The following is a 23,620-nucleotide window of genomic DNA, read 5'->3' as shown; positions in this document are numbered from 1 at the left end:
TGATTGCTATTTGCAAAGATCCTTTGGGAAGAACTTTCTAATAAATAGTTGCTGCTACAACTATTGCAATAACTTTGTTATTGATCGCAGGAACCCAGACATCAGTTGTGCCTTCACGAAAGTTGTCTGTTTGAAGAGGCAAAGGTGTCGCCACATTGTACGGCCACAAGATACAATCATGATTACCGGACCAGCGCTTGTTAAAGCGGCTAGTGGCTTAAATGAGACCAATGATTCCAATTGGGAAGTTGCTTGTTTTCCTTTAAATCTACACTTGATGGCTTGATTTTCTTTCCTTGAAGTGCTTACTGCCTAAAAGTGACAGGAAAATACATGGTTTCATTTCTTTTTTGCATAGTGTCGTTAGTTAGAAGCCGAAAACTAGTAACAAGTGAAAACACCTCGAAAATCACTATATATATAAATCAGAGCTATCACCAATTTTCATGGAGCCACTGACGCGGCCTTGCACGGTGGTGGAGTTCTTTTATTCCTGGAGTGGATGCGAGCCAGGAGGGTCCGGTTCTGGAACACCGTGGCGGCGTTGGCGAAGACGAAGTCCACTGTCCCGGTGACGCGGAGTCGCGGTAGAACTTGTGGAGCGATATGCGTAGATCGTGTCCTGGTATCCATCGTAGGCACAACACAGTCGCTCGTGATGGATAGATTTGATTATGTGTTCGTGCAGGAGGCATGGAGAATCCAGATGCCGTCACTGGAGTTCCTCTTCATGCAGCTGCGCAATGGATTAGGTGGGGGTTAAGACATGTCTTAGTTATAGGCGACATGCAGGCCAGTACTGCTCATCCCAACATGGTATGCATTGTCGCCGGTCGCCGCCGTGAAGACGCATAGCAAGTGTTCGATGAAATGTGTAAGCCAAAGATAAGTTGAAATATCGAGATGTCGCCTAGAGGGGGAGGGGTGAATAGGCAATTAAAAACTCTTACAGATTTGTCTTGTATAAATGCGGAATTAAACTATCGTTTAGTTTACAAGCACAAACTCTAGATATGCTAAGCTCAACTAAGTGTAACAATAACAACTAGAGCTAAGCAAGATAGGCACAAGATATATGTAGCACAAGTGATAGCAAGATATATGTACTTCAAGCACGATGGCTATCACAAGGTAAGAGAGCTCGGGTATAGAATAAACCGAGGCACGCGGAGACGAGGATGTATTCCCGTGTTCCCTTGCTTTGCAACAAGGTACGTCACGTTTGGAGGAGTGGAGGTCCCACGAAGGATTCCCCGCGCCACGAAGGCTCACCCTATTCTCCGAACCACATCCACGAAGGATAATGGCCCTTTCCTTATGGTTAGCTTTTCCTCCGCTCCGTAGATGGCAAGCTCCACAACCACTTCACAAGCTCCACGAAGGAGAAGCCCGGACCTCTTCACAATCTTCTTGAAGAGATCACCGGAGCACCAACCGCCAAGCCAACTAGGAGGTCTCCCTCCAAGAGTAACAAGCTCACGGTCTCTCACTCGAACTAATCGTGGTGGAGAGCTCAACACTATGCAATGATGCAAAGCAAGAACACTAGAGGTGCTCAAGTCCTTCACTCTCAAATCCCACCCAAACAACAAATGCTAGGATGAGATTGGAGAGGAAGAACAATGGGGAAAGTCGACAAAAGACTCCAAGATCTAGATCCCAAGAGTTCCCCTCACTTAGAGAAGAAATGGTTTGGTGGAAGTGTAGATCTAGATCTCCTCTCTTAGATCCCTCAAGAATTAGCAAGAACTATGGGAGGAATCAAAGGGGAGAGCAAGTTCTTCCAAGAGCAACAATGGAAGTGAAGAAAGGGGAAGAACTAGCTCAGCCCAAGGTGGAAGAAGGGCTATTTATAGCCCAAGAGAAAATATAACCGTTGGGGAAAAGTTGGGCTGAGTCAACCATCGAGGAGGCCGGTCAACCGGGTCAGAGGCCGGGCCGTCCGGTCCAGGGCCACCGGGCCACAGACCGGACCATCCGGTCCAAACCGGTCGGCAGGCCGGACCCCAACCGGGGTCACTTTGCGTCGTCCAGGAGCTCCTCCGGTTGGCGCCCGGTTGGCGACCGGTCGACCGGACGGCACGCCGGGCCCGCCGGTCTGTAGGCCGGCTGACCGGGCGGCAGACCGGAACCGGCCGGCGCATGGGCAGGTCCGACCGGGTCCCTGACCGGGTGAGCAGGAAAACATGTTTTACTAAAACTGTGATAACTTTTGTGTCCGGACCCCGATTGACATGAAACCAATTTTGTTGGAAAGATAACGACGAATAGAACCCCAACAAAAATTGGAAATATGGAGACTCCTCACAGGATATTTTTAGATGTTTTTAGAGAGGGATTCTCCCACCGTCAAGAAACGGTGAAGACGTCCAAACTCGAAAACGCAATAGAAGATGCATGCGGATTCCGTTTTCGATGAACTTGGGCTTGTTGTAAAGCTAGCAACAAGCTCAAGAACTTCTCACAGAGAAACACCAAGAAGCAATAGGGATATGCAAAGTATGCAAAGGATTGAGCTCCCTAAGACGATGCGATCAAGTTACCCAACCGAAAGCCCCTCTTGATAGTGCGGCTATCTATCCTATAATTCGGTCTCCCAACAACCACCTTGAGACCGGTAAAAGGAAAACCTATCAAGGTCATACCTTTGCCTTGCGCATCCCGCTTGATCTTGATGATGACTCTTCAAGCTCCACTCAAGCCGGAATGCCTCACTTGATCATCGTTGCTTCGTGAAGACTCACAAATGCTCCCCCATACACCATGATAGGAAAGCTCCATTGATGCACATCTTCACATGTCCATTATCGCCACATGGACGGCAAGTTAAGATAGAGCATGGCTAATGTTGAGTTCCACATAAGAACTCCATCTTCATTTCTTCTTCTTGATCATATCACATATATATCTTCAAACCAATGATCTTGATACCAATACACAAGGTATATCTTTTATCTTCATGGCATCCATACTTGAATCCAACATATGGAGTACAAGTAGTACCTATGAAATATTCCTTCATATAAACTCAATGAAAACATTAGTCCATAGAGGTTGTCATTAATTACCAAAACCACACATAGGGGCAATGTACCCTTACATAAGTTTAGGGAGTTAAATTTAGGGGTTCGGCTAGAAACCACACTTGTTTAGAAGAGCAAATATGGTTCTCTAAAGGTGTCGGTTTACTCCTCTAAATCATAAGGGTAGGCTAGAGATGCCCTAGAACTCAAGAAAACAGAGATTGCATGATAAGCTGCTTATACATTTTGTAGCTTTTTTTATGAGCCACCATTGGCATGATCCACTTTGAAAATAGGAGTAAAGCCCTACACTTAATTGTCATGAATCATCAAAAACCCCTTTAGCAATCCTACATATGTACTTTTAAGGTGTGATGTATCATGATGCAACGATGATCTTCTCCACTTTGGCCTTCATTGGTGTGCCGATGCCTTCTCCAATTCCCCTAAAATGTCAGTTTCTTTCTCTTTGTCGATCAGCGAGGGATTTTTTTCTTTTGTGAACGGTGGCGTAGGACTTCATCCCCTTTGTATCTGGATCCCGTGTTTCACTAATTAACTGGAAAAATATATTCTTCTGCTTGAATTGCAGAGTATTATGCCCTTCGGGTTTCAAAATAACTAAATTAAAAACCAAGTCATGCATGATGAATACACAACTCCAAACGCCACAAACAAATGTCGCATTACCATCCTAGCATATGCATATATGTTAATCCTATCTCCATCTATGTATGCTGGACACGTTTTGTCGATTGAACGACATATCCATTTTTGTACCCTTGTTGCTTGGAGGCGTTTAAGGATATGATATGACGATCATGCATGGGAGGCTATACATGCATAGATTCTTGGGCCATGATACATCGTCGGGTTTTCAGCACTTCTAGCTCTTGGACGCTTCTTGGTTGTGGAATCACATGCTCCCGTGCATGGGCCTCATCGAATTATTGATCAGCTACACAAAGTAAAGATATAACCTGGCGGCTAATCTCTAGTTCTAGCTTGTCGTCAAATAATGATCACATGCCACCAAGCCAAGAAAATGCCAATTGTATAGTTTGTCGCAAAGGAATTCTGGTTGATCTACTTGTGTCGCCCGAATTAACTAATAATTAGTACTATGGTGGGTAAAGAGAACCAATCAAGACTATTCATAGTGGACCTAACTTAGGTGGTAACATACACCCACATGCAATGCCAACTAGGCATTTTCATGACATGTCATGCTATTAAACCAAGAGAGATGCTTTGCAGTAACTAGCTATATTAAATTAACCACGAGAAAAGCGTGTCTAGATCAAAAACTTGCGCTCAGCTCCCACCCCCGTCCCTAACCCATCTCCCACCCCCGTGCTGCGGTGCCCCGCACCGCACCTGGGTGCCCCCGCCGCCCCCTCCTCCTCCTCTCCCCTTCGGTGCCTCTCCTCCCGCCGCCACTGCCGGAGGCGTCACCGGGCAAAGCCCGTGTGGCGTGGTGGCAGCAGCGGAGATCCTCGGTCCCCATGGAGGCACAGCGGCGGCGCCCGCTCCGACCATCTGCGACCATCTGCAGGCGACGGAGGCGGCCTGGGATCCCGGGGGTCTTCCGGTGAAGGGTGCGACGTGGGGCAAGAGGGCCTGATCTGAGCCCAGATGGGTTTGGCCGGGCTATCCGCACCTCGACGTTGGCAGCCGACGGTGCCCTTGGGGTGGTCCTGCAGCATGAGGAATCCATGGCGGTGGTGGTCTCCTCCTTCCCCGGAGGGGATCGGCCAGTTTGTGGCTATTTTGACGGGTCTCGCGATCCGGCAAATATCCCCCGACGGCGAGGTGTGGCTGCCGGTGAAAGTCGGCCATGATTTCGGTCATGGAGGACGATGGCGGCGTCTGTTCATCGCTACCTTGTTGAAGGCATTGTCTCTGTAGTCTATGTTTTCTTCTCGCCTGGGCTGCTAGGGGGAAGCCCCAGACCCGGGTCTCCCGGATCGGACGATGGCGGCGCGTAGCATCGTTCTACATGTTGGGGGCATCATTTTTGGAGCAGACAACGGATGGTGGTGGTGCTGAGGTGGAGCGGTGTGTTTCTGCTGTGTCGGCGTCGTCGAGTCTGGCAGCATGGTGCCGTGGTGTCTCGGAGACGGACGCAGTGTGATGGACGCGCGCATGATGTTGGTGTCGTCTGGCGCCGTGGCGGCATCGATGGCAGGCCTGGCAAGATCAATGCGATGATCTCTCTTGGAGATGGGTTCGAGGAAGACAGCGGTAGCGATTTCTGCGGCGTGTGCAATGGCGTGCGCTGAGGATCTGCTTGACTGGTTGTGCTTCTCACCCGCCAATGGGCGGCTTGTGAAAGCACTCGGTTTTAGATGATGTGTGTTGGTGTATTGTCAGGGTAATGGCCCTGTTCATGGTTGCCCCCTTCATCACTTTTGTAGGTATAGCGAGTTGTCACTGGAAAGGTGACTTCGAGTTGATCTTTGTATCTTCCTTGTAAGGCTTCATGAATAATCTAATATAAAAAAGCTGTGTGCATCCTTTGGATGCAGAGGCTAGGGCTATGCTCCCATTTCAAAAAAAACTAGCTATATTATCATAACATCACACTTTCCAAAAATAAATGAGCCTATAAATAAATAGATGATGCATTCTAAGTTACTACCACTATGATACTATGCACTATGAGTGGGAGGGAGTTTGGAAATGCCCCGAGATTAGGCTTAGTGTGTGAGTGCGGAGTTCGCCGGTTTTGCTGTTCGCAGTAAACATCCTCTCTTGTAAAACAACTTGCTTTTCTTCTATACCCTCGAAAAAAAGATACTATACACTATAAAGGTAGTAACATAGAGTAATATCATATGCATGACATCACATTATGTTACTTCTCTTCACTATGAGTAGTCTAATGATTTGACATGTGACCTGAGAAAATACACTTCTTCCTGGTACTCAAATGGGCTCACAAGACGTTTCCCATGTAGAAATAATCTGACAACTTTTTTCCTTTAAAAAAGTTTGCGTTCTGTTTGTGCAAGTGGAATTCCATAGACAAAAGATGAGTTTTGTGGCCTATTTGAGAAAAAAAAACAAATTTTGTGCTTCAAATGCATTTTTAGAGCACTGGGTTTTGTTTTTTATGCCTAAGGTACGACATGTGTCTTTTACTATTTCACTGGAACTTTGCACGCACATGAGAGACACTGACAATATACATTCGGTAAAAAAAATCATTTTTTACAATTTTGTGAATTTTTTAAAACAATTTTTTGTTCTTTTCTACGGATACAAAGACGCCAATTTATCTTCCGTACAGTCCAACTTTGAATTCTTGGAACATAGATATACATATATATGGGATACTTCAGTTTTATGCAAATGTAATTGCAAGATTCAAGCTTTTCAAGCAAACTATTTTGATGTACTTGTAGTTCCTTTTTTCTTACTAAAGCATCAATTGAAAAGTACACTTGTTTTTTGAAATATCCAGCACGAAGCTGGCTGTACACGGTGGACAAAGATGGTGTGCAACCAAAGCTATCCCTCCTCGAATTAATGGTTGGCATGCCTCGTGTGAGGCTCTAATCGTACTGCACAGTACATTCAATGTTCACTGATGATACTAGTCAGATACTTAAAAAAAAAAAAGATACTAGTCAGATACTCATCTTGGATCAGCTTAATTGCGTCGATTCAGGACGACGTACTACCTACACATGACGATGTACTGATCGAGGTACAAGCGTAAAATCCGACACAATGTCAGTGCTCATGGTGTGGTAAGAGACTTTAAACAGGTAAAATAATTCATGATGTCACAACTAGGAAGTGAAAGGTGGAATAGACCTGGTTTATCAATGCCAAATTGCTTTCTATTTTACCCCCTCTCTGTAAAAAAACGTTCTAGCAGTTTAAATTGAATTGCTAAAACATCTTATATTTAGGAATAAATTAGGGAGTACATGTTAATACCCTTGTGTATCACCTATGCAGATTTGTCTAGATATACATCCTTTTTCAGAATGGATGGAGTATTAAAAAAAGTTAAAATCTGAAACAATGTCACAACTAGGAGGTAAAATGAGCTCACACTGTCACAACTAGGAGGTGGAACAAACTCATCTCATCAATCTTAATTTGCATTGTATTTGTCCAGGCTAATCCCCTTTGCCCCTTTGTATATATACCACGAAATAATCCATCATTTTTAAAAAACGCAGGCAAAAGCTTCGCATCATCCATTAATTAAGCAGAAAAGTGCCTACTTTTTAGGAGGAAATCTGGCGTAAACCTACAACAGGGCTCAAGTTGGCCTATGCCAAACAGAAGGCTCCACGAGAAGAGGCTAGCTGCTCCGATTCTCAAGATGAGCCCTAGAGAGGTGATGCACAAGACCCGCTCCAAAAAGGACCTTCACCGCCAGACCCCTCTTGAAGGTCATTCTGGACCATCCAAAGGCAGCTTCGACTTCACAACAAGAGGAGACCGACATGAAGATATTCAGACACGCTAGAACAAAGCCGACTAACAAGGTCTTCCCGCAACCAAACCTTGCTCATCACCAGTGTTATTGCCTCACAAGTCTCCACACGAAACTCCCGCATCTCCGGTTGACCTCCTGCCAACCTAGATGCCGTGTGTGTCCAGCCCACCGGCGTGTGCGAAGGGCCGGGATCACCGACTACAAGATGAGGCCCTCAAGAGGGGAAACGATGTTGTTGTCCGATCCCGCAAAGTAGGCTAAATGCTTTCACCCAAAGACGTGAACCCAAGGGTAGCAAAGGCCAGAGAGCTCCACGACCCCCAACCCCCCAACGAGGATGGTGACATCCACAGATGCTGCACGGTCAGGCTTTCGCCCAGCAATCGATCCTACACATCCCCACATGGCCGGTCAATAAGACAGAGAGAAGCACTGCCAGCTCGCACCCCAGTGACACACACCTCTCGTGCGGCAACGGCGCCACCGCCGCACATGAGTCGTTACCGAGATCCCGGGGCAGCCGCCCCGCCGCCCAACCATCCACACGGCCAGAGCACCACCGCATCCGCCGGGACGCCGCCATGGCCTGCGTCCCCATCAGATCCGGGCATGCTGGCCCCGGATCCACCACCCCGTCGCTAGCCGCCGAGGGGACGACGTCACAACACAGTCCTGGAGCCGCCGCTCCAGCATCCTTGTGCCCGCGAGCCGCCATCGTAGCCCCAGACAAATTCGCCATCCGCCCATGCATCCACGAGAAAGGAGCCACCCCGGCACCACATGTCAGCGGGGGGCCGCCGCCATGTGGCGCAAAAGCCAGCAGTATCAGCGGCGAGGGGGCTGCGAAGGAGGAGGGCGGGGACGGTGCAGGATTTCGCCCCCGGTCCTGCATGGGGTGCGCGGGCGGGGGGAGGCTCACCTCATCCATCAACTTTTTCATGTCTTTTGCATGCCCTGCATTTCGTACCTATATTTTAATTAATCCGCGTGTTACAGCTATGAGGTGTCCTAGAAAGTCATGCCAGAAACATTCTCTTCCTTTTATACGGGGGAAGGTTGGTGACCACCACCAAGCAAAGAAAATGAGTTCATTGGAAGCAAGCCTTGTGATCTCTTTGCTGATTTTGGTACAACAATCAAGCTGCTCACATCAATATACAACTAGCATAGCCAAGTTGCTGAAAAAATTATGCCGGTTTCTGCCCAACATTTCCAACCTAGATTCAAATAATCTAGTGTAAACATGTTTCCCCCACCTGTTCTTCTCAAAAGCAGTTCCATCCATTTATTATTCGACAACAAAAATGACCATATAACCCACTGATCATGCCAAAATACGCACTAATATTATCAACACATTGTGTTAAGATCTTTCTGGGAGCATGTACATATATATGAGATGCTTAAATAAAAATAAATAAACAAATAATACAAATGTGGCTCTAGTTATTGGGTGATTAAAACAATACTATACAACCATGATAATTGTACTGTTAATCATCACACAGAATCGGTGAAGTATAAATTCAAGATAAACACTTTTGAACATCTCTAGCAGATCCTTTATAATGCCATATAAGTTTTGAGATATCTTTCAAACCTGTTTTACGGAATGACATTTGATCTGCTCGAACAGAAACTGCAAATTTAAGCTGTAATTTTTTTTTTAAAAGTACTTCCCGCAGCTTTTTAGCATTGATATTCATACATATATAACATATAGTTCATACATAGAAACATTGATCATATACAGAAAAACTAGATCATACTAGGATTAATTACTGAAACCAATTACAGTAAATAGGACATAGAAACTCGAGCATCCTTATTACAGGTCGCACCGATATGGGGTGATTGCTCGATGTAAAAGAAGAGCCCATAACGGCATATTGTTCAATTTTTTAAGAGCCACAACATTTTAAGGATCTTTTAGTCGGCGCAATTATTAAGACAATAAGAACTGCCTTTATGAAAATCATATGGAAAATATCATTTCTTGAGAAACAAAAGGCATGCATATATGGATCAGAGGAATGGTGACATGAACAAGGACATCCAGATCCCAATAGTAATTAAACACATACTACCTCCGTTTCAAGGAATAAGGCGCACACGTATTCCAAGACGAACTTTGATCATAAAAATTGAGCAACAAAATCTTAATTATATTATATGTATATAGTATCGTTGGATTCGTATTGAAAAGTACTTTTTAATGATACTAATTTCATACAAACAATCTTTTTCTATTTGAAGGAATTCTTGGTCAAACAAAAAGCTCGTAAAACGAGGGCGCCTTATTCCTTGAAACGGAGGTAGTACTACACAGTGTGATAAACCGCAGGAACAGGCCAAACTAATCCAGCTGTTTCAGTTGCTTTCCATTGGCACCGAGAGGGCAGAACAGAGAGGGGTTTTAACTAAGCTGCAGGTTGGCTTAAAGAACAAGTAAGATAAGCTAGGAGGGAGTGAGTGAGTGAAGAGTCCAAAGCAAGAACACAAGAAGCGCATGTGCATGCGTGTGCGGCTGCGTGGGTGTGATGATGGCGGTGACGATGGCTACCGAGCACCGCCGCCGCAACTCCGCCGGGTGATCCGGAGCGCCCCAAAAGGAGAAAGAAAGCATCAACCAGAGGAGTAACAGGTCAGTCACACTACTCACAACTACTGTAATAGTCCTGGAGAGACAGACAGAGAGAGAGAGACAGAGGGGAGAAAAGAAATAGAGGAGCAACGAAGCGCATCGACCCCAGTCGCCGGCGTACGGCTGCCGGCGAATCTCTTCCGCATCCGGCGGCACTCCGGCTGGGGCGGATCTAGGATTAGGATGAGGAAGGGGAGACGGCGGTTTCTTCTGCAGCGCACGTAGAGCAGACGGTTCGTCCTCCCCTGGAACTCCGGTGAGCAAATCTTTCGCGTTCCCGCACAAATTTGTACTCCGTAGGTTGGTTCATAGCGTCTGGTGCCGGAAAAAGGCTTCTCTGAGCATCTCTGCGCGGAATCTTGGTTGGCTGCTCTCTGGCAGCAGAGCCGGCTGTTTCCACCCCAATTGGTAGTTCTTGTGGCTTTTAGGTTGAAGATTTGAGGCATTTAGGTAGACTGTGCCCATGATGTGCTCTGGTAATGCAGATGTAGGAGGAGCAGACGATTTGTTTAGTAAAATGTAGGAGCACAGTTTTCTAACTGAGGATACACAACCTTTGATGATTTTCTCAGAAAAAATAGTGTTCATGTTACTGCTAGAGTGCTAGACCTCTGGGGAAGGAAGAGAGCAAATATTATGGAAAATCTGGCTGATGGAGCAGATCGTTATAGTCGATTAGCGTTGGCGATGAATCATGATACATTACTCATTTTGATTTTTATACTGGAAAAAGAGGTGCTTGTGCATCTCAACTTACCAGCAGAACAACTCTGTTCTGTTGTACAATGTGGGTTCTAATAATTTTGGAAAATGATACCTAAATTTATTGTCCCTTATTTCCTGAAGGATTGTAGTTACACTGAATACAACAAGCTTGCTCTCATTTAGGGCGAAGTAGTGAAAATACTAGTTCTTTCTTCTCAACATAAAACTTCGCGAACCTGCTCTGTTTCTTTTTGTACACCCTTTGTGCCATCCCATAACCTGCAACCAGCACGTGCCTTGCCGCCTCTTCCCTTTTGTGAAGTTTTATCTGTGTTTCAGTCTGCTTCTGTATGATGGCTTTACACTTACTGTTAATTATGTGCAGGCGTTTGAGATATCCACCTTATTCTATCATGACAGCCGCAAGTGCATGCGTCTACGGGTAGTGTTTGCATCGCGCTGTAATTGCTTGAAGATTAGATGTGACGATGATGTACACAAAGGGGCCATCATCAGATGTTCTTAGAGCAAGCATTTCTAGTGCCCCTAGTACATCCAGCCATGGTTCTGCACAAGATGACTGCGACTCTTTAGGCGATGTATATGTGTGGGGTGAAGTTGTTTGTGATAGCTCTGCAAGAACCAGTTCTGACACTGTAATTAGATCAACTGGGAAGACTGATTTCCTCCTCCCAAAGCCGTTGGAGTCTAGTTTGGTTCTCGATGTGTATCATGTAGATTGTGGGGTCAGGCATGCATCCTTGGTCACAAGAAATGGCGAAGTTTTTACATGGGGTGAAGATTCTGGAGGCCGCCTTGGCCATGGAACACGGGAAGATTCTGTTCACCCTCGTCTTGTCGAGTCCTTAGCTGCTTGCAACATAGATTTTGTTGCATGTGGGGAGTTTCATACCTGCGCTGTGACCACAACTGGTGAACTTTATACCTGGGGAGATGGAACTCACAATGTTGGACTTCTAGGACATGGTACCGATGTAGGACACTGGATACCTAGGAGGATATCTGGAGCTCTGGAAGGTCTCCAAATTGCTTATGTTTCTTGTGGAACCTGGCATACAGCCTTGATCACATCGATGGGTCAATTGTTTACCTTCGGCGATGGTTCATTTGGGGTATTAGGACATGGAGATGTGAAGAGCATTTCGTATCCACGGGAGATAGAATCACTGTCAGGGCTGAAAACAATTGCGGTTGCATGTGGTGTATGGCATACTGCAGCTATTGTAGAGGTCATCGTCACTCAGTCCAGCGCGACTGTGTCTGCTGGAAAGCTATTCACATGGGGAGATGGCGACAAGAGTCGACTTGGTCATGGTGATAAGGATGCACGACTTAAGCCTACTTGTGTAGCTTCGCTTATTGATTATGATTTTTACAGGGTAGCATGTGGCCACAGTCTTACTGTAGGCTTGACAACTTCTGGAAAAGTGTGGAGCATGGGTAACTCAGTTTACGGTCAGCTCGGAAATCCAAATTCCGATGGAAGGCCATGTTTAGTTGAAGATAAGATTGCAAGCGAGCATGTTCTACAAGTTGCTTGTGGTTCCTACCACGTTGCAGTTTTGACAAGTAGAAGCGAAGTTTTTACGTGGGGTAAGGGAGCTAACGGGAGATTGGGCCATGGAGATATAGAGGACCGGAAGGTACCTACACCGGTCGAGGCATTGAGAGATAGAGCTGTTCGGCACATAGCTTGCGGTGCAAACTTCACTGCTGCTATATGCCTGCACAAATGGGTTTCTGGATCTGATCAATCACAGTGCTCCTCATGTCGACAGCCGTTTGGGTTTACCCGAAAGAGGCATAACTGCTATAACTGTGGGCTTGTCCATTGTAACGCATGCACCTCAAGGAAGGCTTTGAGAGCAGCATTGGCTCCTAATCCCAAGAAACTTCAGCGTGTTTGTGATTCTTGTTTCTTGAAACTGAACAATGCTTCCGACACTAGTAATGGGGAAAGAAATGGTGAAGCTAGAGTAGGAAAATCCATCCTTTCTAGTAACATGGATATGATTAGAAGTTTGGATAATAAGGCAGCAAAACAGGGGAAGAGAACCGATGCATTGTCATTTCTCCGGAATCCTCAAGTTAGTTCGCTACTGCAGCTCAGAGATATTGCTTTCTCCGGCGGTGTAGATCTCAACAGATCAGTTCCGAGAACAGTGCGCACATCAGCACGGTCAGTAGCCACTTCAAGGGCTGTTTCCCCTTTCTCTCGCAAGTCTAGTCCACCACGGTCCACCACACCAGTTCCAACTACTCATGGTCTTTCTCTCTCAAAAAGTGCTACTGATAATCTGGTGAAAACAAATGAGCTCTTAAATCAGGAAGTTGAGAGGCTGCGTGCACAGGTATGCACTTTGTTCTATTTAGCAGAAATTTCCTTGGGTGCTAATAAAGTTGCAAGAAATTTACAGTACTTCTATATGTGTAGGTTGATAACCTGAGACAGCGTTGTGAGCATCATGAGCTTGAACTGCATAAATCAGCCAAGAAAGTACAAGAGGCCATGACACTGGTTGCAGAGGAATCTGCAAAATCTAAAGCTGCAAAAGAAGTTATAAAATCACTAACAGCACAGGTACATATCAATGCTTTAGCTCTCTTAAGTTCTATCATATTGATTTCTTTCGAAATGAACAGGACACCTCTTTTTCACTGGAAATAATTGTTAAACTTGTATTGTCCTATGTAGCTCAAGGACATGGCTGAGAGGTTACCACCAGATAATGGATCTTATGATTGCAATGAAGCAAAGCAATTACACGCTCCTAATGGCGTCGAGCCACATGTTGCTATCTACTCTAGCATGAATGGGAAAATTCACCCATCAAGGAATGAATTACCCAATGCTTCAAATGCACATAGTCCAAACTCTGGATGGTCGCCACATTCAAACGGAATCTCGAGTCAACATAAATTACTAAGTAATATAAGTGAAAACAGTGAAGGGAGCATTCACAGCCTTCGAATTACCAGTCCTCACGAAGCAGATCGTCCTCATCGAAGAGCACACAGCAATAGTGACGAGATGCTGTCCGCAAGTAGCAGAGCTGATGATAATGTCAGCATTGATGCTAGGTCCCTTCAAAACAGTGAGGACGGCTATAAGTCTCGAGGCACAGTATCAATATCCAGCAACCAAGTACAGGCGGAGTGGATTGAGCAGTACGAACCAGGTGTTTACATAACGCTCACGACCCTCCGTGATGGCACCCGGGATCTAAAGAGGGTTCGCTTCAGGTGATTCACGTTTTTTCTTCCCTTATTTGCTTTCTGCTTCCAAGTTAGCTTTTATTTTTTCACATACAAGCAACTCATTGAAAATTGATGATCGCAATGCTAGTTGCTTGATTAGTCAGTGTCTCGCGATTTTACTGTCCAGATTGCCTATATAGAATATGAATAGTAAGAAAAACATATATATTAGGCAGTGTTGTCCACAAGTTCATATGCAACCAAAGAATTCAGGCAGTTTGTGTAGTTTTTTTTTTATCATACTCTAGAGCAATAATAATTCCTACAGTTAACAAATGAGAAAATAAAAACTTCAGGTTATCATGTTCAGCAGGATAATTTGCCGAGAGTTGTGCTGCAGATTCTACCTTAAGCTTCTTCTATACTGATTGACAGGCCCATATTTCCTTGTAAACTCGATTTTACGTTGACACTTTCATGTCTTGAAACATTTCTTGTATGCAGTCGAAGGCGCTTTGGGGAGCATCAGGCGGAAAACTGGTGGAACGAGAATCGCGACAAAGTGTACGAGCGGTACAACGTGAGGAGCTCTGAACGAGTGTCGTCAGCAGCCTCGACCCGGTCAGCCTATTAACATACCGGGGACGACCTGTGACGAGCTGGCACCGTTTCTTTTGCTGTCAAACTGCAAGACCAACCAACAAAATTAAGGTCATACATAGTGGGCTGGAGACCACCATAGGCGATTGTCGCTGTCTTTTTTATCGTCCTTCTACACTTCAACTGAAATATTGATAGGCTGTAGCATGGGCGTGTCCTGGTGTAATGTACATACAGGGAGCTGCGCCAAAGGGCACCATGCTATAGATCACACTAGCCATTGTGGCTAGGTGAAGTTTTTCTTCTTTATTCTTTTCTTTGTACGAGCGTTTGAGTGACCTCCATATGATTTGCGAGTGCTGTTATTTCTATGCCATTCAAGATCAGGTCCTCAGTGTTTCAACATTTGTGGTACCTAGATATATGCAACTCTTGGGGAAGACATAAGACCTGCTCAAGACATATACAAGGCCATATTGATATAATAGTTACACGTTTTCTATTTAAATAGTACAACATTTTCATTGGTACTCAATGTTTTTGTAATTGCTTGTTTAAGTAATAAAGCGCCCATTATCGAAAAAATAGTTAAAGTGTAACATTGAAGACCATGTAAATGTCTGAAACGACATGAGCATTTGAAGTGTAAAAAAAGTATTTCCCTTCAAAGATTCTGATTCTTTATGTTTTACCTTATCATGTTTTATTGTGGTGTGAAACTTTGTGTGGCCATATGCATCTTGTTATGTAGAGGCTTGGCGTGAACTTTTGCAATTGTATCAATCGATGTGATCTTGACATCAACAACTCTTCGGTTGTTGATAAAAAATCTACGGCTCTCATGTATATTTGCCAAACATGTCAAGTATAGTAAATGTCTTGTCAGCATTACATGTACAAGAAGGAGATTAGAACCTATTGCCCTTCTTCCGACTGAATCATACCCCTACCCATTCGACCTATCATCGTCTTCCTTAATTAATATGGATGTGGATCTTTACCCAAATCAAGTGAATTGAAAGCAAATTGATCCACAAATTAAGGTTAGTTAAGGGCGGATTCTCTTATTTGTGATGGCATCCTTGTCTTGAATCTCGAATGAATTGCGTATGATGGTGTTGATTTGCTAGTTTCTCAGAAAAGATTGAGTGGCCCTTATAGGAGACAGTAGCGCCAGGTTCTAATGTTGAACGTTTCCTGGTCACTGCTCAGCCGTAGTAGGAGACTCTGGCACTTCATATTCACATCGCCCATTTCACTTCACTGGAAAGTGGTAACTTATTTGCTCACTTGGTAGAGCTAACATGGCATACTGCAATGCACACAAATGTATGACATATCATGTTACAGGTTTTAACATTAACACTATGTGCAAGATCAATTTAAATGGGTTGGAATGCATATTCGTGTAGCATTTGTATAAACCCATAATTAAAGAAGGATGGCTATTTTGATCTCCTAAGGTTGTTTAAATATGTATTAATTTGGCATAAATAGAAAAAGTTTCATTGTTGTGAACATTTTGATACAATATCTTATTTGCAATTTTCTGATATATCAAGTTTCTATGTATTATATACAAGTTTTAACTCATTTCTGCCATTTTTCTGGAAAATCAAATTGACCTGGAAACATTTTACACACAGGGCAGTGTAGCCGGAGCCACTGGCTGCGGGGCCATGTCAGCATTCATGTTGGCCATATGGCTCCGGCGATCGCCGGAACAGCTGAGGAGGGCACGAGGGATACCAGGGAGGCTCAGACGGCATGGGGAGTTGTCACTCGTTGACTAGCGGCGACGCGAAGACCATTGGTCATCGGAATCATCGTCGGTGACCACCGGAGGCCCCCAAAATCTGGGAGCCCCACGCTAGGTATTTAGGCTAGCCAATGTGATAGTATCATAGCTAGTATCATGCATATTGGTTTCACAAAAATGCTGATGTGGCAGCTAATTAAGTAGGAGAGAGGAGATTATAGTAACATATGTAGATACTGTATCATAGCCCAAACAGCGAGAAAAGTTAATGCTAAATAAATCTTGTACACAAATTTGCATTGAGATTCTAAAAAATAATAAATATAGCATGACTATAATACTACTCCATGATACTACCCACTATAGAAATAGTATCATATGCATGATACTACTACATGATATTTACCACTATGACCAAATCAGCGATCTGTTCTCAGAAAAATAATGCAATCAACCATCCACAGTAGATCCCCGCCCGCGTCCAGCAATTAGCATAGCTGATGAGATCTGAGATCTAGGGTTTGGCCCGATCTCGCGAATTGACCCAAGATTCGAGGGGAAGAGGTGGGAGAGCGCGAGGAACACGAGGAACACGAGACTCACGCACGCACACCGACCCGATACAACCGATACTTACCCTCGTGGCTCGATGGACCACGCCAATAGAATCACCCGGGAGAGACTCGAGGTAGAATCCCGGAGGAGAGATCGGTGTTGGAGCAAGGGAATTGGTAAGGGAGAGAGAGTGCCTTGCACTAGAATCTCACATAGCAATTCTCCAAACAACAACAAGGGTTGCCTTGATTACAGAGGGATGATACCCAAGGGAGACTAAGCTCAAAGTTAGGTTTGAGTTCTAAACAAGTCTAAAGAGCCAAAGGGGTGTTTGGGGTGCTTATATAGTCTTACAAGGCGACATGGGCCGAAAAGGTAAGTTTGGGCCGAAAATATAGCTTAAGTCGTGCAGGCCGGTCAGGGAGCCGGTCAGACCGGACCTGTGACCGGGCGGGCCGGTCCTGACCGGGCCTGTGACCGGGCGCCGACCGGACGAGGTCCCGAAGCCCCGGTATGTTGCCCGGATGGCACGAGCGCCAAATCCAGTTTGGACCGGGCGGCCCGGTCAGGAGGCCGGTCAGACCGGGCTGGGGACCGGGTGGCCCGGTCAGGAAGCCGGTCTGACCGGGATCTGGACCGGCCGTCCCTCTTCTCTTCCTTGCGCTCTTCGGGCGACGTCCAGTCCAGCTCCGTGTACATCTTCTCGATCAGCTGTTCTTCTCCTTCCCTTGACCATGGCGTATCATCCCCTCCGTGGTCTTGATGCTCCACGTACCTAATGACACAAAGTGTTTCGGCATGAGGTAGCATTCCATCCAATGGGGTATCGAGATCGAGGGTAGTGAGGAGCGAGTTCACCTTGTCATGTAGAGCTTTGGCTCGAGCCCTTGTCATTGGTCCACTTGGGGGACTTGTTGGTCTTGGTGAGGAGGTGTCCGAAGGCCACCCCGCATCATCTCCCCCCCCTTGGGAGAGAGTCGTCCTCGACTCTTGTTCCTCCTCATCTCCATGATAGGGTGAGAGATCCGAGATGTTGAAGGTGTTGCTCACCAAGTACTTGGATGTTGGTATGTCGATGACGTAGGCGTTGTTGTTGATGCGTTTGAGGACCTTGAAAGGCTCATCTCCTCTTGGCTTGAGCTTGGAGTTGCGTTCTTGTGGGAACCTTTCTTTTCTTAGGTGGATCCAAACGAGGTCTCCTTCTTCAAACACGCGTTCCTTTTTCTTGGCGTTGAGGCGGGTAGCTTGGCGAAGTACATGCTCTTGTATGGTTGCTCTTGTCTCTTCATGTAGTTTCTTCATGGCGGTGGTGCGCTCGTCGAAGTCCATGTTCGTTCTTTCATGAAGATTTTTGCCTTTAGCGAGGAGGTCTTGAATTTGGCGTTGTATCTCCTTGGTATCTTCGGGGTTGGTGCGGTAGGCGGCGTGGTTTGGTAGCGGAGCGCCGGGTATGAGGTCGATGCGATGCTCGATGCCCCGAAGCGGTGGTAGTCCATGAGGTAGCTCGTCGGGGAAGACGTCTTGGAACTCCTTCAAAAGAGACAACAAAGACGAAGGAATATTGGTTAAGTCGTTAGTCTCCTCCGCGAGGCCCTTGCAAATGAGCACGTAGTGTATGGTGGTGGATGGGTTGTCTTTCACTTCTCTCCACTCGCTTTTGGTGGCTAGGAGGACACTCTTTCTCTCACTCATATGTGGGTGGTGGCGCTCACTCTCTTTTTGGTGGGTAGCTCCCTCACCGCTCATCTCACTATGGTGGGTGTGGTGTTGTGCCCTCGCTAAAGCCTTCGCATTGTCGGCGATGATTTGGCTAGGAGTCATTGGGCGAAGCTCGAACTTCTTGTCCTTGACCTTGAAGGTGTATGCATTGGAGTAACCATCATGTATGGCCTTCTTGTCAAATTGCCAAGGGCGGCCAAGCAACATGTGGCACACGGTCATAGGCACCACATCACACTCGACGGTGTCTTCATAGGGTCCTATCTTGAAGTTGACGGTGACCGTGTGTTGAATCTTGACATTGCCCTTGTCACTCAACCATTGGACATGGTATGGGTGAGGATGCTTGCGGAGGGTGAGGTTGAGCTTCTCACATAGCTCGGTGCTTGCCAAGTTGTGGCAACTCCCACCATCGATGATGACCTTGATTGACTTGCCACCACACTACAAGAAATATGCTAACTCACGACCCTCCATATTGGTCACGGGAAGGTCATTGTACGTCATTTATGACCACATCTTGACCAAAAACTGTTGGTCGCCAGTTGAGCGTCACTGACGGCTCACAACGACCTTTATTTTGTATTGGTCACAGAGGACTACGACCAAAATAGATGGTCGTAGATTCTATGACTAATTTATTGGTCATGGGCGATTTTGCTTATCCACGTCAGATCCGATGTGGCCAATCCTACGTGGCAAATCTACGACCAAACCAAATGGTCCTAAATCAAAATCAGCCCAGTCCAGTTTGGTGCTTCACATGGGCCGAGCCCAACAATGTTTCTATGATGCATGGGCCGAGCCCAACATTTTAGCCCTTTTCATTTTCGACCAGTACCTTTTGTATAATTTATTTTCGATTTGAGCCTTTTTGTATCAGGCCCTGATCATCAATTTCTAATTCTTTCACGTCATACGAAAATTTTAAAATAACAGCCAGTAATGCGTACATAACAGATAGAGAGCACATGAAACTTCACAGTAGTTCGAGTCACATCACAACCAGAAAACCATCGTATCTTTAATACGAAGAAAAATCTCTTGCTGCCATAGTTAAGTCAATTACAATATTTCCACATTATGTATCACATGGATAGATGTCCGAACTACCAAATTATAACTACTATGGGCAATAACTAGCTACCATTTCTTTGCTGAGTCTTCTCTTTGAGATTCCTCAACCTTGAGCTCTATCATACTTCTCTTGATCACTCCTACATGATAATACAACATAAAAAAGATCATACCATGAAAGCGCTTCTAAATTAAAATAGTAATAACATAACGGCAAGTCCATATCTGAACTTGCACATGCATACTAGCTGGAAAAAGGTGCATGATCTTGTCCGAGCATTTGCTTCAAAACTGGTTTGGAATCAAGGGTGCATTCTGGCAGACGTACAAAACACTAAAACTTCATATGACCATACAGGTCTTGGGAAATTTTTGATAGCTAACGAAAAACAGAAGCATTTTTATCTAAATACCAAGTACTACTATTCACTTAAAGGAATCTCATATCATCAACAAACACACAGCTGTTTAGAGGTAGTAAGAGATTAGCACAACGAGTGCCACATGCCAGAGTTAATATGGTTCAGTTTGGTTATTTATATTTGCACATCTATTTGCACACTTTAATCACTCAAACAGGCAAGGAAGCAAGGTACATGAAGCCGCAAAGAATCAGGAACAAGCTCCTTATTGCAATTTTAGTAGTTGTACATAAATTTTACAAAACAGTACCGCTATCAACTAAACTAGCTGAAACACATTTGGCAAGAATACATGTGTTTAAAGCAATTCACATTTCCCTACATAATAGTGGCTAGCTATGCAATCAGGACTACTCATACTATGGACTTCTCTAAAAATTAACTATCAGGCATAAAGCGAGCTGAGTACTACATACTTCTAGTCATATGTAAACTAAATGCTCATTTCCATAATTAGTAAGATCCAGTTTCACTAGAACTTGCAAAACAGGACGCGCTCCAGTTCAATAAGCAAGCAAGTGCACATACAACCCATGCTACCCTCGTTCTAGCTGCCGAATAAATGTTTAGTGAATTTAAAGAGATGAACATGCAAATTATATTTTCCTAAAACATCACTGAAATGCACAGGTACTAGCTGGAATCTGAACCTTTACCAAAAACATGTTCTAGCTATCAAACATCAGGCTCTAAACCTGATTCGTATACGCACATACAGAAGTTGTTGTTGTAAGGATACCAAAATCTGAATACGAGAACTGAACCTACAGAGAATTGATTACGTGTGCCCTCAAATATGACTTTACCTAGCTTGTTTAAGGATACCCACTCTAATAGAGGACGGTGATCTCCTACTCTCAGGTTACCCCTTGTCTTGCATGGTTCTCTCCTTGCTCTGCTTCTCCTCCTCTGTTCCGGAGGCCGTCTGGCGTACTCCTCCCTGACTGCAGCTTGCTGCTTCCTCTCCTTGCCAGAAACTTGGAACTCGCCTTTCTCCAATATCTTGTAGAACATAACAACAACAGTAATAAGCAATCCAGTTGGAAAATCAGTAGGAAATTCGTAGCATCGATTACAATCCACGGGACAAGATAGAGAACCCAAGAGAGCAGTGGTATGTCGTCTACCTTGACGCGTACTTTGGAGAGTTTGTCGGACGCCCTTGAAGACGTTAGAGTAGACAGTGTGGGACTGGAGCACCTCATTGAGGTCCCCTCGAAGCTGGTGCGTGGAGAGCACCTGAGGACACATGATTTTTCTTCTTGGCTATGATCTTGCCTCATCGTCTCAGCGGTCCACCGTGCTCATGCGCTACACCAACACTATAAAAAAATAAGCGACTGCAGAAGATTCCCTTGAAGATATTTACAGGACATTTTTCTTCCTTATGGACAAGATTTACATTCACCTTAGACCTCCCATCAACAGGCGCAAGCTCAGTTGGGCATTCAGAATTCTTGATGCTCTAGAGAAAGGCAAAAAAAAAAAAAAGATATATATTGGTTACTTGCATTCAATTCAACAAAAGAAGATACAGTGACAGCAATATATGATGGAAGAAAAGAAGAAATGTGTATTGTAGCACGCGTTATAATGTAGTTGAATAGAAATCAAAAGATTTGGCGAGGGAATAAGCAGCATACAACTATATAACTCAATGAAGTTGAATGGACTATTTATGAAATAGAGCAAGTATTACAGAATATTACAAATACTTTTCTTTGCAGCATACAATAGGGTAATTGACGTGCTCATTATCTAGGTAGCAACTAGCGACACACATCAATTCGAATTGAAGTACACTTCCATTGGAAAGCTATCAATAAGCATTACAACGTCAGTATTCTAAAATAAATAGGCATTCAAAATGTCAGCTTATTGTTTTGTGTCACTGTGTTATATCCGGCCACAAATTGACACATATATGCATACAAAACATTCAAAACAGAATATCAGTAATTGAGATCATAACAAACCAAACAAGTACATGGCATCTAGGGACAAATACGAGCATGCACAGGCACTTCATATCATAACAAACCGAACAAGGAAACAAGCACAGGCACCTCAAATCTACCCATTGTCATTAATTAATTTAGAAAGACGGGGATGAGGGCACAGAACCTTGAGAGGCTGTTGTTGGGTCAGGGCTGATGAAAGCAGCTCACAGCATAAAGCATACATGCAGCTTCAGGCATACATAGAATGGACCAACTTTACTCGCGGTAGATTTTCTCCAATGTTAGTTCTAATCAAGAAAGATACAAGGGGGGAGAAGACGGTGTGCATTCACAACAACAAAATACTGGTCCACCAACGCACTCCAAGGAAATAAATATGAGTCTCTTTGCCAGGTCTCTGCTACCGCACTAAAAAAAGAGGCAACTCGTGTCTGTCGCCGTTACAACTATGATCAAGACCAGATCAGATTGCACAGTTTCAATAGGATGCGTGCAAGACTGCAGTTCGAAACAAAAGTTATGAGAGCTGTTGCACATCTAGATGCAAGCCATCTTATAGATCAAATTAATGTGAGAGCTGATGCACATTTTAAGAGCAAATTGAAACAATTGGTTTACTATGCACCCACTGCCTATGCACACACGATTTCCCTACTACTACACCACATAAATGAAAGAAATAAATTCCAGGACAAATACTTTGAGGAGTAGAGAACCTCACCAGCAGCATGAGGTTGGTGAGGTGCGTTCCAGCAGGTTGTGGTCGTGAACATCGCCTGAGGAAGGAGCAGCAGCTCGCCGTGTCTAGGCCTGCCACACGACGCCAGCGAGGGCAACCACCAGCGGGTCGACCTTGTGGTGTAGGGACGAGGGCGCCGGCGTCGATCTCCCGCGGGGGCTCGTTCAGGAGAGAATCGTGGAAGCCTGCCTTGATGGGGAACGACGATGAGGAGGGGTGGCCGGCACCGGAGAAGTCTGTGGCGCCCGGATGCGGTTGTCCGCGTGCTGCAGACCCTCAGGTCGCCCGCGTCGGTGAAGGCCGGGACTTGCTGGCCGGCCGCATCTGCCCCGCGTGGTAAAGCCGATCGGGAGCCGCGACACCACCGCGCGATGCCGGGGCGCCGCCGTCGCCATGCACCTCTTGTAGCTGTTGCCGGATCCCGTGCTAGGGTTTGCATTGGGGCGGACGATTTGGAGGTTCGATGTGGTGGAATAGATAGAGGGAGAGGAGAGGATTCACGGGCGGGGTTCAGTGTGCCAGGGCGTCGCCGGAGTTAGCCGGGATCTTGGCCGGCGGCGGAGGTGGAGGAAATGGGAGGAGGCGCTGGGACCTGGGAGGGGATTAGGTCGTGGGGAGAGTAGTTCTATTGGATGCCACGCATCGCTCAACATTTCGTATCCCACGTCTGGGCTCGAATTTTGGATGCCACGCATCGCTCGGCCCAATTTTAGACTCCTTTGGCGCGCGAGCAAAAGT

The 23,620-nt window shown here is 45.4% G+C and overlaps 1 protein-coding gene across 2 annotated transcripts; it reads left to right on the top strand.

The window, feature by feature from the left end:
* Nucleotides 1–10,034: 10,034 nt before the first annotated feature.
* On the top strand, nucleotides 10,035–15,165 carry LOC124647622 (PH, RCC1 and FYVE domains-containing protein 1-like). 2 transcript variants are annotated; one of them, XM_047187535.1, is made up of 5 exons: nucleotides 10,035–10,126; nucleotides 11,217–13,203; nucleotides 13,287–13,433; nucleotides 13,548–14,095; nucleotides 14,555–15,165. In XM_047187535.1, exons 2-5 carry the CDS (start codon nucleotides 11,320–11,322, stop codon nucleotides 14,682–14,684), a joined length of 2,709 nt encoding a protein of 902 aa, XP_047043491.1. In that variant the 5' UTR covers nucleotides 10,035–10,126; nucleotides 11,217–11,319; the 3' UTR covers nucleotides 14,685–15,165. The 2 variants fall into 2 exon arrangements, with proteins under 2 accessions (XP_047043491.1, XP_047043490.1); XM_047187534.1 differs by lacking the exon at nucleotides 10,035–10,126 and adding an exon at nucleotides 10,196–10,382.
* The last annotated feature ends 8,455 nt before the right edge of the window (nucleotides 15,166–23,620 follow it).

The sequence above is a fragment of the Lolium rigidum genome, chromosome 4, assembly GCF_022539505.1.
Source record: "Lolium rigidum isolate FL_2022 chromosome 4, APGP_CSIRO_Lrig_0.1, whole genome shotgun sequence".
Taxonomy (NCBI): domain Eukaryota; kingdom Viridiplantae; phylum Streptophyta; class Magnoliopsida; order Poales; family Poaceae; genus Lolium; species Lolium rigidum.
Note: the sequence above shows the minus strand (reverse complement) of the source record. Positions and strands in the feature narration are given on the sequence as shown.

Excerpts from the sequence above, each read along its gene's own strand:
- LOC124647622 (XM_047187535.1), top strand. The coding sequence starts at position 11,320 with ATGATGTACACAAAGGGGCCATCATCAGATGTTCTTAGAGCAAGCATT. Across the intron at positions 13,434-13,547 it reads TAAAATCACTAACAGCACAG|CTCAAGGACATGGCTGAGAG; the intron begins GTACATATCAAT and ends TGTCCTATGTAG. Across the intron at positions 14,096-14,554 it reads CTAAAGAGGGTTCGCTTCAG|TCGAAGGCGCTTTGGGGAGC; the intron begins GTGATTCACGTT and ends TCTTGTATGCAG.